Source organism: Bidens hawaiensis, unplaced genomic scaffold (assembly GCF_021521415.1).
Source record: "Bidens hawaiensis isolate Kalapana, Puna unplaced genomic scaffold, B.hawaiensis_p1.1 tig00016126_1, whole genome shotgun sequence".
Lineage (NCBI taxonomy): Eukaryota > Viridiplantae > Streptophyta > Magnoliopsida > Asterales > Asteraceae > Bidens > Bidens hawaiensis.
Genome location: NW_027492469.1, coordinates 245,379 through 262,754, shown reverse-complemented (window position 1 = coordinate 262,754; position 17,376 = coordinate 245,379). Strand labels below are relative to the sequence as shown.

Sequence of the window (17,376 nt, the reverse complement as noted above, 5' to 3'; positions counted from 1 at the left end):
TAGAACCGATTAGAAGTTGTCGTGTGTCCTTAAAGTAACCGTAACGAGCACGTTCACTACTCATTTACTCGTCACGACTAAATAAGTTTCATGCCTCGTAATCAACGCCACGAGTAATTCATAAGTCCTTTAGTCGCGACGACTAGTTTACCTGGTTTGCATTCCCTACACGAGTAGTTTATTAGTAGTTATCTCGTCGTGACTAGTTTAACCTTATAATCTACTCGTCGCGACTAAAGGACTTATGAATTACTCATGGACGTTGATTACGAGACATGAAACTTATTTTGTCGTGACGAGTAATTGATTAGCGAACGTGCTCGTTACGGTTAGTTTAAGGGCACGTGGTAAGTTATAATTGATTTCTACAAACTGCTCGTTACGACTAGTTTATAATACCTATTTCTGAATTTTTTTGCAAATGGTACCTAAAACTAAAAATCTGTTTTCATAAATGCTTATTTTAGCAATTTTCCCTAATAGCAATCTAAATTTTCCCAGCTATTATTATTATTATTATTATCCATTGGTCAATATTAATTCCCTTAATAACAATCTAAATTTCAGTTTTGTTAACACTAATAAAATGTTAACTGCGTTAATTTTTTTATGATGTGACGTATAATATGAAATATTATAATAAAAAATATATTAAATAAGTCATAAGTCAAAGGGCCCCACCAACAATCAAAGACATAACATCCATCTTCATAAAAAAACCTCTCTGGTAAAACCTTCATTTACTATATTATGTATCACTGGTCTAACTAATCTTGTCGCATTTTTCTAATTAAAAGTAATATAAGGTATAGTTCATAATTTTATAAATAAAATACAATGCAAATGAAAAACCAATACACCTTGAATAGATTTTACAAAACGAGTTACAACTTAAATAATCAATTACAAAGAATGGGGGTCGAAGATATATTGAAGCATGTGTTTGACAAGGTTTTCTTAAAACAAATTTCGCGTCTCAACATATAACGTTTATATCTCTCAATGAGCAACAAGTAGTTAGCATTGTTGAATAGACCGTCAAGACTTAAATGCATATTCAAAGGTATGTGAAAATGTATGAGAGAATTTGTGTGTTGGGTCAATGGGTGTTTTTTAGAGTATACAAAGTCTCTTAATCTGTAATAATGGCTAAAGGCCCTCTCAACTGAGACGTCGCCTTAATTAATAACTTGACCCAAAGATGAAGAATCGCCATTAAACTCTAGTCCTGTATTAAGTTAAACATTTTTAATGAAATTTAACTCATTTAGCGTTTAAATTTCAATAAGGTGTTAAACGTCTTTCAACACTTTTAGTTAATAATTAGTTTCTCTTTCAAAGGTTGCCCACAATAGTGGTAACTAGCTCACAATCAGTGGAACCGAGAATAGTCGCAACTCTTGCCAAGTAGAGGTATATTGGACCAAACTAGAGGCACCTCGGTAGTCCTTGCCAATCCCGTTGCTCCATTTAGCCATCCAGATCCAACACCAACCAGTGTTAGACCATGCCTTTATATCAGATCTGCCAGATCAAACCAGATGCGCAAGGATTGCACCATCCAACTTGCTCCACTTGTATTTGTGTCGCCAGCCACACCACCAGTCCCCAACCGCACCTTCGTATTAATATGTTGCGTGACTTGCTAAAAAGTTAGCAAGTCATATTTTAAAAATGATCAAAAGTGCGTGTATTTTAGATATATTTAGTGTCTTTAACATACAAAACTAATTTTCTAGCACTTTTCAATTTTTTTTATATGTTGAGGATTTTAACTAAAAATATTTAAGTTATTTTTTAAAAAAATTGTCAGAAAATATTAAACGGGCTTGCAAAGGGGTTCAAACCTCACTATCACCAATTTATATGAGAGATAAGGATGACCCTGCATTGCTAGAGTTCGAGTCCTAATCTCACCCGGTTTTACCGGCTCCTCGCTTTCGTGCCGCTTGGCGGGCGTGGGGGTCGGGTTTTATCCGGGGAATCCCTCAATAGGTGGACTGCTAGGGGCTCCGTCCGTCCGGACTCATGGTCGGCTCGGGTTACCTTTAGCCATTGGGGGCCGCGTACGAAGTACCGGGCATAAATTGATCGTTAGTTACAACAAAAAAAGGATAAATGAATGTCAGTAAAGAGGAATAAATATCCATAAATTTAAACCCAAAGCTGCATCAGTTCATCACGAGTATGAAACGCTTATTTAGAATCCGATCAATATACTCGAGTGCTAATCTATTACCCATTCACGTCACAAATCTACAATCTTTAAGCTATTCAATCATCACTAAACCCACCCGTAACCCAAATCGGAACAACACTGAACAAGACCATATAAAAAATGGTAAAGAAAAGAAAGAATTTATCGATCTTTTTGATGAAATCACTGAAATTATAGGAACCCATGACTTCAATGTGGATACCCATAACCAGTTTCCAATAATAAACTCCGGAAGTGATGATGTGAGAGATTCTTTGGAATGCACACAAGGTGTTTGTGAAAATGCCTGTTTGAACCAAGAGTTGCTTGTTTCCGAAAAGGATGTGAGTCTTGTAGTGCATAAGGCTACACAGATTTTAAGGGGCGGAGAGAGCGAGGCCTCGATTGAGAGACAGTTGGAAGAAATGCGCGTCGGGTTTGATTCCGATGCTGTTGGTAAAGTTTTGAAGAGGTGTTTTAAAGTGCCTGATTTAGCCTTATGGTTCTTTAATTGGGTAAAGGGTAAAAACAGATCATTTGTCATGACTGAAACGTACAATACGATGATTTATATACTTGGAGAATCGAGAAAATTTGAAGTGATTGAAGAATTATGTAATGAAATGGAGAATAACTCGTGTAAGAAAGATAATAAGACATGGACTATCCTTATTTCTCAGTACGGAAAGTCGAATGCTATTGGGAAAGTTTTGTTGTTATTTGAAGACATGAAAAGGTCGGGTTTTGAACCTGATTTGGCGGTTTATAAAGTAATGTTGCGTGCACTTTGTAATGGTAAAAAAGCCGACATTGCGATGGAGTTCTACAAGGAGATGGTGTCTAACCAGATGGAACCGGATAAAGCTTTATACAAACTGTTGTTACAATGTTTAGCACACTCTGGAGACACTAATGCTGTCCGCTTGATTGCTAATGACATGATAAAGATTTCCCAAATCCCTGAACAAGAAGCTTACACGTGTATGCTTAAGAGCTTTTGCATTTCGAGCAGAATAACAGAAGCATTAGAAGTCATAAAGGATATGAAGAACAAAGATATTGCAATGGAGGCCGAACATTTTGAGATGTTGGTGAAGGGAATGTGTCGTGCGGGTCGGATCAGTGATGCTTTAGAGATCGTTGATATATTAAAAAGAAAAGATGCTATTGACAACAAGATTTATGAAATTGTAATCAACGGGTACTTAAGAAGAAACGAAATCTCCAAAGCGCTTGAATTGTTTCACAAATTAAAAGATTGTGGACAAATGGTTGCAGTCTCTACTTACACAGAGCTGATGCAACACCTTTTTAGAATCAACGAGTTTAAAGAAGGGTTTGATATGTATAACATGATGATGGAAACAGGTGTTGAATTAGACAGTGTAGCAATAGCTGCTGTAATTTCTGGGTATGTTCAACAAAACCGTGTTTCTGAAGCATGGGAAATCGTAAAGAATATGGAGAAGAAAGGAGTGAAGCTAACTAGCAAATGTTATATGGTTTTCATCAAGGAGTTATGCAAAATTTCTAGGTATGATGAAGTTATCAATGTTTTGAGTCATATGAAAGGTTTAAAGTTAGTTATAACAGATAATATATTCAACTGGATTGTATCTCATTTGGGTATAAAAGGGGAATTTGGGAAGATACAAGAAGTAAAAAAGATCCAAAGTACGAGCAGTAACAGAGACGAAACCACCATTGATTCAAGCTCGGTCCAGTTACAGCCAAAAGACGAAACTACCCTTGATTCCGTAGCAACATGTGCGCCTGCTAATTCTTTTACTGACCATGATCTTCACAAAGTTTGTGATATTGTGTCATCCTCAATGCCTTGGTGCTCAAAAGAGGAAGCTTTACAAAACTGTGATCTTTATATCACACCCGATTTAGTTGTGGAGATACTGAGAAAATGTAGCCTACATGGTGGTGCAGCATTGCAGTTTTTCACATGGGTGGGTAAGAAAGACGGTTACAAACACACTGCAGAAACGTATAATATGGCTATGAAAATTGCTGGAAAAGGGAAGGATTTTAAGCATATGAGAAGCTTGTTTAATGAAATGGTTAGAAAAGATTTGCTGGTTTCATCAGACACGTTGACTATTATGATTATGCAATATGGTCGAATAGGTTTAACCGAAATTGCTCTCAAATTGTTCAAAGAAATGAAGGATAGAGGTTTGAATCCAAATAGTAGTACATACAAATCTTTGATCATTTCCCTTTGTGGGAAAAAGGGTAGAAAGGTAAATGAAGCAATCGAGGTGTTCTCGGAGATGATTCAAGCTGGACTTGTACCCGATAAAGAGTTAATAGAAGCATATCTTGAGTGTTTATGCGAAGTTAATAGCGTGTCGGAAGCTAAAACATGTGTCAAAGTTTTATGTACACTTGGATTTTCGGCACCTTTAGCTAACTCGTTGTGTATTAGGGCTCTTTGTCGAGCAGGTAATGTAGAAGAAGCTTTTGTGATGATAAATGAGGTTGGTGAAAAAGACCAAAATACCCTCAACTGGTATGTTTATGGAAGCTTAATTCACATGCTACTTAGGAAAAGGCGGTTACAAGATGCATTGGAGAAGATAGAATCAATGAAACTGGTCAACATCTTTCCTACAGTTCATGTTTATACATCGTTAATAGTTTATTTCTTCAAAGAAAAAGAAATATCTAAAGCTTTAGAGGTTTTTGAGAAGATGAAAGAAGACGGGTGTGAACCCACAATCGTTACTTATTCATCGTTAATTCATGGTTATGTGAGTAATGGGAAGATTAATGATGCTTGGAATGTTTTTCATAGGATGAAAAATGAAGGGCCATTGCCAGATTACAAGACTTATTCTATGTTCATTTCTTGTTTATGTAAGGAAGGTAAGTCTGAAGAAGCCATGCAGCTTCTGCCTGAGATGTTAAGCGTTGGGTTTGCTCCAAGTACGGTTAATTTTCGCGAAGTATTTTATGGATTAAATCGCGAGGGAAAACATAAACTAGCTCAAACTGTTCTTAGGAGAAAATGGGATCTTGCGAGTAAACGAAAATTGTTGGCTTAATTTGTCAAGATTTTTATATATATGTGAACATTCTTCGGTAGATGCGATTGTGTTATTGATATGTTATCAGTCTTAAGGGATGTCTAATTCACATCTAATAGATATTGTTAGAGCTTTATTTGATGCTACAGTTTACTTAAGATGTAAGATTCCCATGATATAATTTGATCAAATCATGTAAGAAAATAATACTTAAAACACCATTTGATCAAATTGGATAAGTCTTTGTGTGTATATGATAAAATCATCTTAGTGGATATCTATTGAATAAGTGCTGAAATGATTATATAGCACTTCTGGTGTTAAAAGGAATCTCTTTTAAGGACAACACTAGATTCTTTATCCAAAAGTTTCATATTTAAATGCTTATCGGGTTATGATTTCTTTAATTTTATTGGCTCAATATGGTTCGTGTTTCACTTGGAGAAATTTTTAAGATCTGTTGCTACCTTCAAGATACAAGGTATATGTAATTATATTTAAGTTATTCAGAATAAGTTTAGTTTAAATAATTTAAACAGCCCAGCCCAAAACGTGTGCTGTAAAAAAGTAGCCCAACCCAACAGATCCTATAGAGCCTAAGAAGAGCCAGGTTAGGTTTGTACTCTAGCTTGGAAGTTAGACACCCGAATTGAAACATTGTTACGTCGCTTGGATAACCGTTTCGAGATAAGTTTTACATCGGTTGACTCGTATCGTTCTTTTGATCAAAAGCCCTAAAACATCGGTTTGAAACTCGGGAAAAAACTTAACAGCGTTAAGTGTTTTTTAACGGAGGTCCATTGAGACAAAAATAGTTGAAAGTTGGGACCGCTGGGTAATGATTTTTAAAGTTTGGATTATTATCGGGCAATACATAAATGTTGGAATTATTTATTTCCAATTTGCCAATTGAAGAGCATACCCATGAGATGGACCTCATGAGCAAACTTCAGCCCAGTAACATCAACAAGCCCAATACTCCAATAGCGAAAGGCCCAATAGCCCAAACGTTCTAGAAGCTTGCTTGGAAGGAACGATTTGCGAGGGAAACCACATGTTGCACGTCTGATCCAGCGGGTGACCCAATGCACGGATGTCCCGGGATAAGAGGCAGGAACCAGGAGGTAAAGATCTACGAGTTCATCGGACCAAAGGAAAGCATAATGAACCAAAAGGCCCGGACAATGTTGATGAACCCGATAGATAATATGTATAATCCTCTCCTCTATAAAAGGAGAGAGAAGGAACAATATAATTCATTCACTCATAATAAACTACACTCTTTACTTGTTTCTTTACATCAAGAACCGATCTCCATTCTCTCTCAAGTTGTTAGGAATCTTACCCCCCCCCCCCATCCGAAATAGATTCCAACACCTACTTATAAAAATCTATGGTGTTGTTGCTTTCACTTCTAAACACACGAAAATATACAAACTTTTACATTCATCAACTTAACTTTATTTTCTTTTCACATTTAATAAGTCCAAAACATGATGATATTTAACAAAACATTTCTTATAACCTTACGATCCAATATGCAATATGCGAATAGAACCGGACGAGTTGATATTTACTTAAGATAGTAACAATGTGTGTTCATAAAAAATAACTCGACTCATCACATTTTACCATTTATTAATTTAATATATAAACGCTTTTGTCCAACAATTTATGTTTTCAATTAATTCTCAAAATACGTATACGACACGTACAGATAAGAATTGTTGGCAGCCCATTTTAGAAAATTTGCATGACATTGAATGAACCGGTGTCGGTGTACATAACATGTTTTAGAGTATAAATAACGACGATGACATGTCGTTTTCATGAATAATATTAAAATATGTTTGCATAGCTTATGTTCTTTAATGTACAACGATTTCAGTGAAAGAAGCATCAAAATTTGCAACTCACGTAACAAATGCATTCGTAGTATGTGTGTGTATAGTATATACATGGTTGGGAATATACAGAGGGAATAGACATATTTATTGCTCTTTATTTATTTATGTTATTTTTTAACTTGATAGACTTTTATATAGTTTATTAGTTTTAATAAAAAAAAAGTTTATGCCATAAAAGAGAGTATTTTATTTTTAATTCGAGTACAATGCTGCCATATTCTTAAAATATGTTATAAAATTTATAAACTTCTGCATACAACACATTTATATACATTATGTTTAACTCAACTAGTCAAGCGTCACTTTGTGCAGCGATCCATTATCTCTTCCTTTAGACCATACGGTGTGGGTGTGGAGAGGGCTGTAGGGGGGTTGTATGGGCGTGGAACACCGCCCCGGGGCGGTAAGGGGTGGGGGCAGTGACAGAATAACGGACGGTATGGGGAGAAGGTGGGGCCACCTATCTCTCTCTCTCACTCACACACACACATATATGTATATAATATAATAAATGGAGCTTTAAACCACAACAAAACTTTATGAAAAGGACCTTTAAAACTTCATTTCCTATGTGGCGATGATGATGCGGAGAGACGGCAAAGCCTCTCCACAACGCATAATATTCTTATGATGCAGGTTTCACATTCTAGAAGCTGTTCAAGCTCTTTGTAATTTTAATCCTTTTTAGTATATATAACCGACTCTCTATATATGTAACTAGCTTTTATCCCCTGCATTACGAGAGTTGTTTTACGTTATTCGTTTGTAATATTTATATACTTTTTTGGATTTTAATTTTATTTATTGTAAGAAAGTTAATAATATACTTAGTGCTTGATGATAAAAGGGTTTCACAAACAAATGAGATGTTATAATATGGTTTAAAAACTATCTGTGTTTTGTGAGACCCATGACTAGCTTATTTACTTACTATAAACTTATTATAAATAATATCATTTTTTTTTAAATCAGATATTAATTTTTAGTATGTCTCTATTTTATATAATTTCCATATCAAATACTTGGTAAGATTAATTTTTTATTTAATGAGATAAACGGGGTTATCTGGGCTTGATTAGACCCATACCCTTGAATTCATGTCAAATGCATAAGAAATCTTCATTTACAAATACAACAATCTCATGACTTGAGAGAAAATAGAGAGCAATCAGAAAATTTTCAAAGGTTTTGTTTATATATATTTAAGATATTTTTGTATGATATAGTTCTTATTTGGACAACTTTATAAGAAATTTTCAACATTCTTTGGTGTTCTTTTTGGCAAATGCTTAGTAAAATTACATGTTTCAAAAAAAGAAAAAAAGTAATTTGCACATGCCTATTAAAGAATTACGTGTAGCATTTAGTTCCCTTTAACACAAGTAGTAGTTCACAAACCTATTTTTTATTATCCCGTGGATACCTCCACGAGTTCACCAATTTTGAGATTGCCTTCATCTAACAACGTATAAAACATGATGATAATATTTTATTCGATATGGATACTTATTTATTTAATATGTAGCTAGAGTAGCTAAGAGTTGTAAACGTTTGTGAACCATGAGTTAGAATTTTATAGTTTTGAACTAGAGACCTCCAATTAAAAAGACGAGAGGCTCTACCAAGTTAGCTAGTCCTGTATTGACTAGATAATATTGTTATTAACATTTTCATAATAATTTGAATTTAATTTAACATAATAAGTTATTTCAAAATTCAAACATCTTAGAGCATTTACATCCCTTCCACTATATTTAACCTTATAATTTAACAAAAAATCACTACTTTTTAAAATATGTCTCTCATTTTAAAAAACACCACACATCCTATCCTCTATATCTATCTCTATATATTTTTTTTATTATTTTTTTTCTTTCTATTCATTTACAATTTTAACTACTTACTATTTTGTCTTATTATATTTTTCCATCTACAAAATTCTAATAACTTTTAGAAAAATCACAAACATTAAGCGAGCCTAAACTCCGGTCGAACTCATACAATATACTAAACCAAACATTATATCGATATGCGTTTAATTTATGTGTAGGTCCCAATTAACTTCATCCAAAAAAGCATTTGTCTGAACAAAACTTTGACTGAGTTCCATTTATTTTGTTGACTTTGACCCGTCTGCAAATTCGCAGCAAACTTGAACTATATTAATATCAATTTTCAATCCAACTATATAGCATACCAAATTTCGACTCTTCAGTGAAACGTGAAAAGAAGCTTCACTAAACTGCACTACATTGTAACCCGAAACAATTATACATTGTAACGCGTAAAGAAGCTTCACTAAACTGCACTTGTAATTATGAATGACTCGTATTAGCCTTCTAAAAATCTATAACCTGCTACCACTAGTGAGAGTAAATAAAATACCAAAATTACCCTTAGGTAAAAAAATACCAAAATTACAGTAGGAGTTCTTAACAAACAGTTTGCAGTGATATATCCAAGAGAACATATCATTGCAGCAGGCAAAGAAAGCCCACAAGACGCAATTCCAAGTATGTGAGCTGCACATTCCTATGTGTCTAAGTCCACATGGGTTAGTAAATGCTTTAACCATGGTGATCTGTTATCTTTTGTATATTAAATATTGTGTTATCATCATGCCACCAAAAAGAAAAACTAGAACTAACATGCCAACTAAAATAAAAAAACAGTAAGCAAACTATAACAATCCCGATCCAATTTTAAAACATAACTTCAAAAATATATTCAGATGGCTTTTGTCCTATAAATTCTTGTCCACATGCTTGTACACAATCCAACAGCAGGATAAACAACAATATATATCACTTCAAGCTACTATTTTTATTGTTGCTACTAGGGATGAGCTCGGGATGGTACCGGTACAGATCCCGAAATTCGGAAATAGTTGGTACCGGTAACGGTACCGATATGTTTGGTTCGGTACCGGTTACCGAAAACTCAAAACTTGGTATCGATTCGGTACCGAATTCAGTACCGGTACCGAAAACGCTCATCCCTAGTTGCTACTTAATTGCTATTATCTCATCAATCTTTGAGTTTTTGTGCAACCTAAATTTATCCAAACATGACTTTATTACTGCTTGTAAATCAAGTTATCAAGAATCACTATAAATAATAATATTAAAAGCGAATTACAAATTCAATAATTACAAATTCAATAGAAGCATAAATGAGAATCAAAACCATGGAAGAATACAGAGGAAAAAAATTAACTAAATAAAGCTCTCCTAAGTTGCGCGATTGAAGACAGATTTGTTTCATTGTTGCAAATCACATTAATTGCTGCAATTCAAACACATTACTGCTGCAAATCACATTAACAATTGATGCAATTCAAACAAAGAAATCACAAGAACAAATCACATCTATTATGCTGCAATGCAAACAAATCACAGCAGCAATCCAAACACCAATGCAGTAGGAGGTGATGCAATATAAAAGAAATATCACATGAACATATAGAATAACAAGAGCTGCAGAATGATACTAATGTCCCTTTAACTTATAAAAAAAAGTACAGCTACATAGAGAAGCATAACAAAAATGCAGCTTAAAGCACATTAATTTGAAGCAACCACACACCCAAACAAAGCACATTAAATTGCATCTTAAATCACATTAACTTCAAACAAAGTAACATTTCAACAACCTTTAATTAAAAACAAAATAAGACCAACATCCACAAGGCTAGAGAAGGCTACAAACTGAATTCCATGGAACCCCAAAACTATAAAAGTAAGAGTTTAGACAATACCACAAAATATCTGTACTTCTGCAGTAAGATTTCCATGTAACACCAAAAAGGGGAATTAGATTTCCTTGTAGCACCAATATATATGCACCAGTGTTCGGCCTTTAAAGCGATTATCTCAAGCACGACTGCGTTTTATTATGATTTCCCTTTGAAGTTCTTCAAAATATAGTCGCTGGAGTTCTGTCATAGCACTCACATCCAACATCATAATCCGTTGATCGGATTCATTCTTTGAAAGCTCCGTTTTCTCAGCTTCAATTCTCAACTGTTCTGCCTTCAACCTCATCCTTTCTTCTTCAGCAAGTCTGTCATACTCCATCTTCTCGGCCCGAAGGCGATAAAACTTTCTCTTGAGCCCACGACTCCTCTGAAAGTGTATACTTCATCTTTCTGAGTTGTTTGATTTCCTCGGTTTGCTCACTTTCAGCTTTTCGTAATCGTTTTGCAGCTTTCCTACCCAATGGTCGATCCAAATCGATAACTTCATTCTCAATTGCATTGCCAGCCTCGGATGGGGTTGTGGTTGGGGTCGGGGATGGGACCATTGTCCTCTTTTGCTTTGAGTCAGCCTTTCGTGAAATTCACTTAGGTTGGTTCTTTAATAGGTTCCAACAATGCTCGAACGGGATGCTGCAGTTTTCTTGTTTATGGTACATAAACTTTGCCTTTTCAAACTTGCATTTAAACAAATAAAATACATCTTAGATAAACAAAATAAGTATTTTTTATGCTGGTTTGTACTCTCTTTGCTTTATTGGCACTTACCCATTAAATGCAAACTTAATTTGATTTCATAACCAACTTTGACCCGACTCGTTAAGATTAAACCAACATTATAAAATACTCTCAAAACAAGTTAGAGTGTGGAATTTCTACCTTATCATGATCAGTTATGCCACTTGTATTTAATCGTTCAACTTGATCTAGGCACGAACAAAAAGTATTAGTGGCCTTTTGAATGCAAGACCATCGATTTGATAAAGACTTGATTGACCTTTCGTTTGTGGTTTCTTTATGTTGCTCGAAGAACAAATAGATATTTTCCCACAATTGAGAGTATTTCTGATCCATTCCTTGAATGGAATCAAGGCTATGATTAAGCCATGCAGCGACGACTAGCTCGTCTTCTTTAGCAGTGAAGTTCACTCCCCTTTTTGATTTCTTAACACTGTTTGGATTTGTGGGTAAGGGTGGAGAGTTGTCAAGGCTCACAATAGAATTCCCACAAAGAAGGTTGGTGTAGGATAAACCTTGATCTTGTGAATCCATGCTCAAAACTATAATATGATACAAAGATCATTATATTAGGATTGATAAAGAAATACAACATTTTATTGATCATATGCATGCATGTATATATAATCAACCCTGCTTTTTTTTTACTCTCATATTTGTCACACCCCGACCAAAGGCGGCGGAACATGCCGAGGTGTAACGATTGTCCATAAGCACATGACACTAATTAAAGTGACAGTATTTAATAAACTCATTTCATTTCACAACATCGAAAATGTCACATAACAATTATCCATAAAATAACCATAAACAAGATATCACAAAATATTGCAAATTTGATATTGTTCATTTTTACTAATATCCTAAGGTCTTTGATATCGTTTTCTTCACAATCATAAATCAACCAAGATGCAAACCTGCAACATTTCATAAAATAAAGTTTGTCAACACAAAGGTTGGTGAGCAATTCATAAGTTTAATCATATTAGTATATAATAAAGATAGCCACAAAACTTGCATACGAAACGATAAATAAAAGTGGTAATTTGGACAAGTAGATATCGCTAAACACATTAGTGACACCTAGCTATAAGGGGATGCCAAATAGTCTAGGATTTTATAGTTATCGTTAATTGCATTACGTTAACGACACCTTGCTATAAGGGGATGCCAAATAGTCTAGGATTTTATAGTTCCACCAACCAAAAGCGATAAACACATAAGCATATAAGCATAGAATACCAAATCGAGCAATTATTTAGGTAAAGTATAAAATTACGTTTGTGGTTTAAGATTCAAATATAAAGCATTTTGTTGAATAAGTATGAAATGTCACCCCCAAAATAAATGATGGAAAATGGGGTATGAAGTACTCACCATCAAGTAGTAAACTTGAAAGATGATAATTTGGAGATTTGTCAGAACGACGAGTTTAACGCACAATGCCTAAAAAGAAAAGAAGTCTTGAATTTAGAAAGGTTGTCTTGAAGGTCTTTAAACAAAATAAATGTTGAGAAATGTAAATAATTAAAGTTCAAGGTTTAAAATGTAACTATTTAAGAATTTATAATAATAATCCTTTAAAAATGTAAGTTTGCTCGAAACCAGGTTAAAGTATCTAACCTTAATATTTACTCAACCTATGTTAAGTAATAAGGTGGGTAAAATGCAAGAATGCAAATCCCTTTGGAATAAAGATACTAAAACGGTTTTTTTTATCGAGTGTTCGGGTTGTCGGTTCGGGTCTTGATAATTGGTCAAACCCAAAGTTAACTTTCCAAAATATTGAATGTTATGAGATAACTCAATAAAATTTAATAAGACTTAACCAAGTATGTAGTTCCATTGTTTTAGAACTAACAACGCACGTTAAGAGAGTGTTCGGTTTTGTCGGTCCAAACTTTGTTATGAGATCAAGTTGGATCCAACATTTCCAAGTACTTAAGAAAATATTTAAAAATCAATTTGTAACTATTTTTAAAGAAATATACAAGTCTTGATGGCTAAAAAAAACACACTTGTGTGTCTTAAGCGAGTAAGAATCGGTTTGGTTTCCACATGTCCAACCACTAAAGAACTTGTATAATAATGTACAAATAAAAAAAAATACTTTAAGTTTTACAACCAAAAGTTAACAATAAAGTCTTTAAACAAAAGTTCGGTTTTCGGTTCGGATCGTGTTTCGGGTTAAGACCGAGGTAAGATTCTACAAACCCATAACCATAGAATTTGTAAAAATGATTTTAGAAACTTAGATCTAACAATAAGCATGTTTAAACAATTATTTAAAAAAACTACTAACAAAGTTCGGTTTACGGTTTAGAGCTATTTACGGTTAAACCGAAGCATAGACTCTTAAAAACCCATAACCATGGAACTTGTAAACATGACCAACAAACTAAAATAAGCAAGATTAATATGTATGAACAAGTTATATAGATGTATATATATTAAGGACACGAAGTCCTCCATGAAGCCTTGCCTTATGAGGTCCGAAACCTCACCGACCGGAATCAGAGAAGTAACTACCAAAGGTAAACAAGGGGTGTATATTATATATATGTTGCACAACCATAAACAAGTATTAATAAGGCTACATAAACTAATTAAGATGAAAGACTAAAAACCTTCAAGAACACTTAAGAAGATAACCTTGAATCTTTGATGTTTGAGAGAGTTTTTTTTTTTTTGAGTTGTAGCAAGGAAAAATGAAGAGGAAAGGTGGTGTATATATAGGGTAATGTTGGTGGTCAAATATGGGTGTGAGACACAAGAGTTTTCATGCAAAATGGATCAAGACAAAAACACAAAACAACAAAAAAAAATAATTAAATAAATAAATAAATAAAAATAAAAATAAAGGTAGGATGTTTTCAAGAACCAACAAGTGTGAAACAATATTGTAACATAAATCCATCATTTTGATTATAACATAAGCTTCGGTTTACAAATCGGGTCGGTTTACATAATAAACAAATACAAAAACGAATACAAACAAGACCCGAAATTGACAAATGTCACAATATTAATCCAAACACATAACATAAAACAATAAATGAGTGTGTTCTCTTATCTATTATAATAGTCACAATAGTTTCATTAGTTGACCAATATTTATAACACATACTAATTATATAAATGAACACAATTTAATTACCCTAATTGTTTCATGTTCTACAAAACTTGCATCCTATGTGGGTAATTCCACTATTAGTGCTATTTGTAACTTCAAATGTATTAAACCAAGAAAAGAAAACAACGTGCATACTCTGAAAACAACAAAATGGACCAAATAAATTAAAGAAATCCACACAAAACTGAAACGTGTTAAAAATATGATGATAAAAGAAACCACCATGTTTATCCTCTATGAACATATTTGTATACAACTCTAAGTATCTACAAACCCTAAACCCTAACCATGAACCAAATTATAATCCATCAACAAACACCAATAAACCCAAATTACTATCCAAGAACATGGAACTAGAACATCTACAAACCCTAATTAACATCTCTTATCATGCCGGCATATTTGTAAGAACACCTCCAAATCATACTAATAGTTTTAATCCTATAATAAACATATTGAAACTGAGAGATGGAGAGAGTACATGCTGTAGCTTTTGTCGATGAACAAAGATTTCTTTGATTTAGGTTTTGCCACCGATTTGTTTCATAGGGAAAGAAGCAAGAAAGGAGAAAGTAGATTAACCTACTTCAAAGTAAGAGGGAAAGGAAGATGGGTGGGAGAAGATGAAATTGGCGGGTGAAAGTCCAGGAGTTGAGATAGGGAGGGATATAGTAGCTTTTTATAAATAAAGAGTTACTGTAGTATATTTTTATAAATAAGAGATAGGGTACATGAACAGGGGATTGGATGAAGTGAGGAATTGAAAGATTTTTTTAAAATTTAAAGATAGAAGGTGTTTTAATGGATGGAATGAGAATGCTCTTACGCTCCTCTATTTAAGGTGTATAAAACGAAAAAATAAATTATATATGAAAATCTTCCTTAAATCCATAATTATTTAAAGATCAATAAAATTATACAAGTAAACGCGTAACATGATTACAACCACTAATTTGGTCTAGTGATGAGTTTTAGTCTCATTTGAAATACGTGGAGAAACAAAACATATGAAAAAAAAAGCAAATTGCGGTTTTCGTCCATGTGGTTTGTCAAAATGTGCGGTTTTAGTTCAATAGTTTAACGTGAGGGGCTGGGGTGCATTTTGGGGAAAAAGGACAAAATTGCCCCCCACATAAAGGACACGCTGATGGGTTTAACGGCCAGACTTAACGGGATTAGTGAATTCGGGTTTAATTGCAAATGTAATTAAATCATAGGAACGAAAATCGCAAATTTGAAACTATTAAATTAAAACCGTAGATTTTGACAAATCACAGGGACGAAACCGCAGTTTAGTCGGTAAAAAAAAAGCTTTTAAGAAAATATTAAGTAATATGATTTCTAGAATATAAAAAGTAAATTTGATTGTTGTCCGCTTGAGTTGACTTATTAGGTGACATTAAATGGGCTTGGCTAAAAAATGACGTCTCATATAAAAAAAAGAAAAAAAAATAACAAATAAAAATATAAAAAATGAAACAAAATTATGAGCCATATTACATTATTACATACCAAATATTTTAGGGAAAATTCCTAAAATCGCCTTTTTTAGAGAGGTAAGTCCCATTTTAGCCATTTTTTCCTTAAAATCTTTTATAATTTGGACTTGTAAGACGCTTTGGAAAAAGATAAAAATAAAGAGGAAGCAGACCAAATTTCGAAAGAAAGTCAAGTAAAAGACGAGATTTGGGGAAATAATGCCGTGCAAGTCCAAATTATGTTGTAATCTTGGAGCAAAAGTCCATATTTTTCCAAATCTTTCCCCAAAATAATTTAGACTTGCACGACCTTATTTCCCCAAATCTCGTCTTTTACCTGACTTTCCTTCGAAATTTGGCATGCTCCTTCTTTATTTTTATTTTTTCCCAAAACGTCTTGCAAGTCCAAATTATAAAAGATTTTGAGGAAAAAAAAAGACTAAAATGAGACTTTTCTCTCTAAAAGTGACTATCTTAGGAATTTTCTCAATATTTTATCATATGTACGAGGGGCATGGCCATCCCCAGAAACGTTGAATAATTTTGACCCAATAGTGAAAAAATTTATGGGCTTAGTTTTTAATTAGATTTAAACAATTAAATTTTTAAAAAATTTATGGTTTGGGTTGTGCTATTTTTTTTATATATAATGGACTTAAATGAACTGAATAATTGAGTTTAAATATTAATAATACAAATTTTTTTTTATTATATACACACACATATATAATTTAAAAATATTGAAAATGTTAAAGCTACCGGAGATTGGGCAGGGAAGGTCACCCTCCGTGTCCCTCTCCAGGGTCGTCCCTGTTGAGGAGCAATATCAGTTGGTGTTCAACAAATAGTACGACCATATAACTATTTTGCGTCTCATCGTAGAATCATATGAACATCAGGCGACACATATAATATGAAAGAAACACTCCTATACATATTTGAGGATGGAGTCTTCTTAGTACAACCCTATCAAATATTATTATTATTATTATTATTATTATTATCGTTTTTTAACAACTGTTTGGAACCACCAGCAATGCCCGACCCATCTGAGTGAGTTTTTCTAAAACACTATGCCAACAGTTGATACCAATTTTGACATCCAAACCTGACTCACCCAAAAACACCAAT

The 17,376-nt window shown here is 33.7% G+C and overlaps 1 protein-coding gene and 1 pseudogene across 1 annotated transcript; one reads left to right on the top strand and one right to left on the bottom strand.

Annotated features, from left to right (window-relative positions):
* The first annotated feature begins 2,177 nt into the window (after window positions 1-2,177).
* Window positions 2,178-5,253, top strand: LOC143550687 (putative pentatricopeptide repeat-containing protein At5g06400, mitochondrial pseudogene; annotated as a pseudogene).
* Window positions 5,254-11,745: 6,492 nt separating this feature from the next.
* LOC143550702 (glutathione S-transferase T3-like) lies at window positions 11,746-12,168 on the bottom strand. Its single transcript, XM_077041309.1, has one exon. It carries the CDS (start codon window positions 12,166-12,168, stop codon window positions 11,746-11,748), a length of 423 nt encoding a protein of 140 aa, XP_076897424.1.
* Window positions 12,169-17,376: the final 5,208 nt, after the last annotated feature.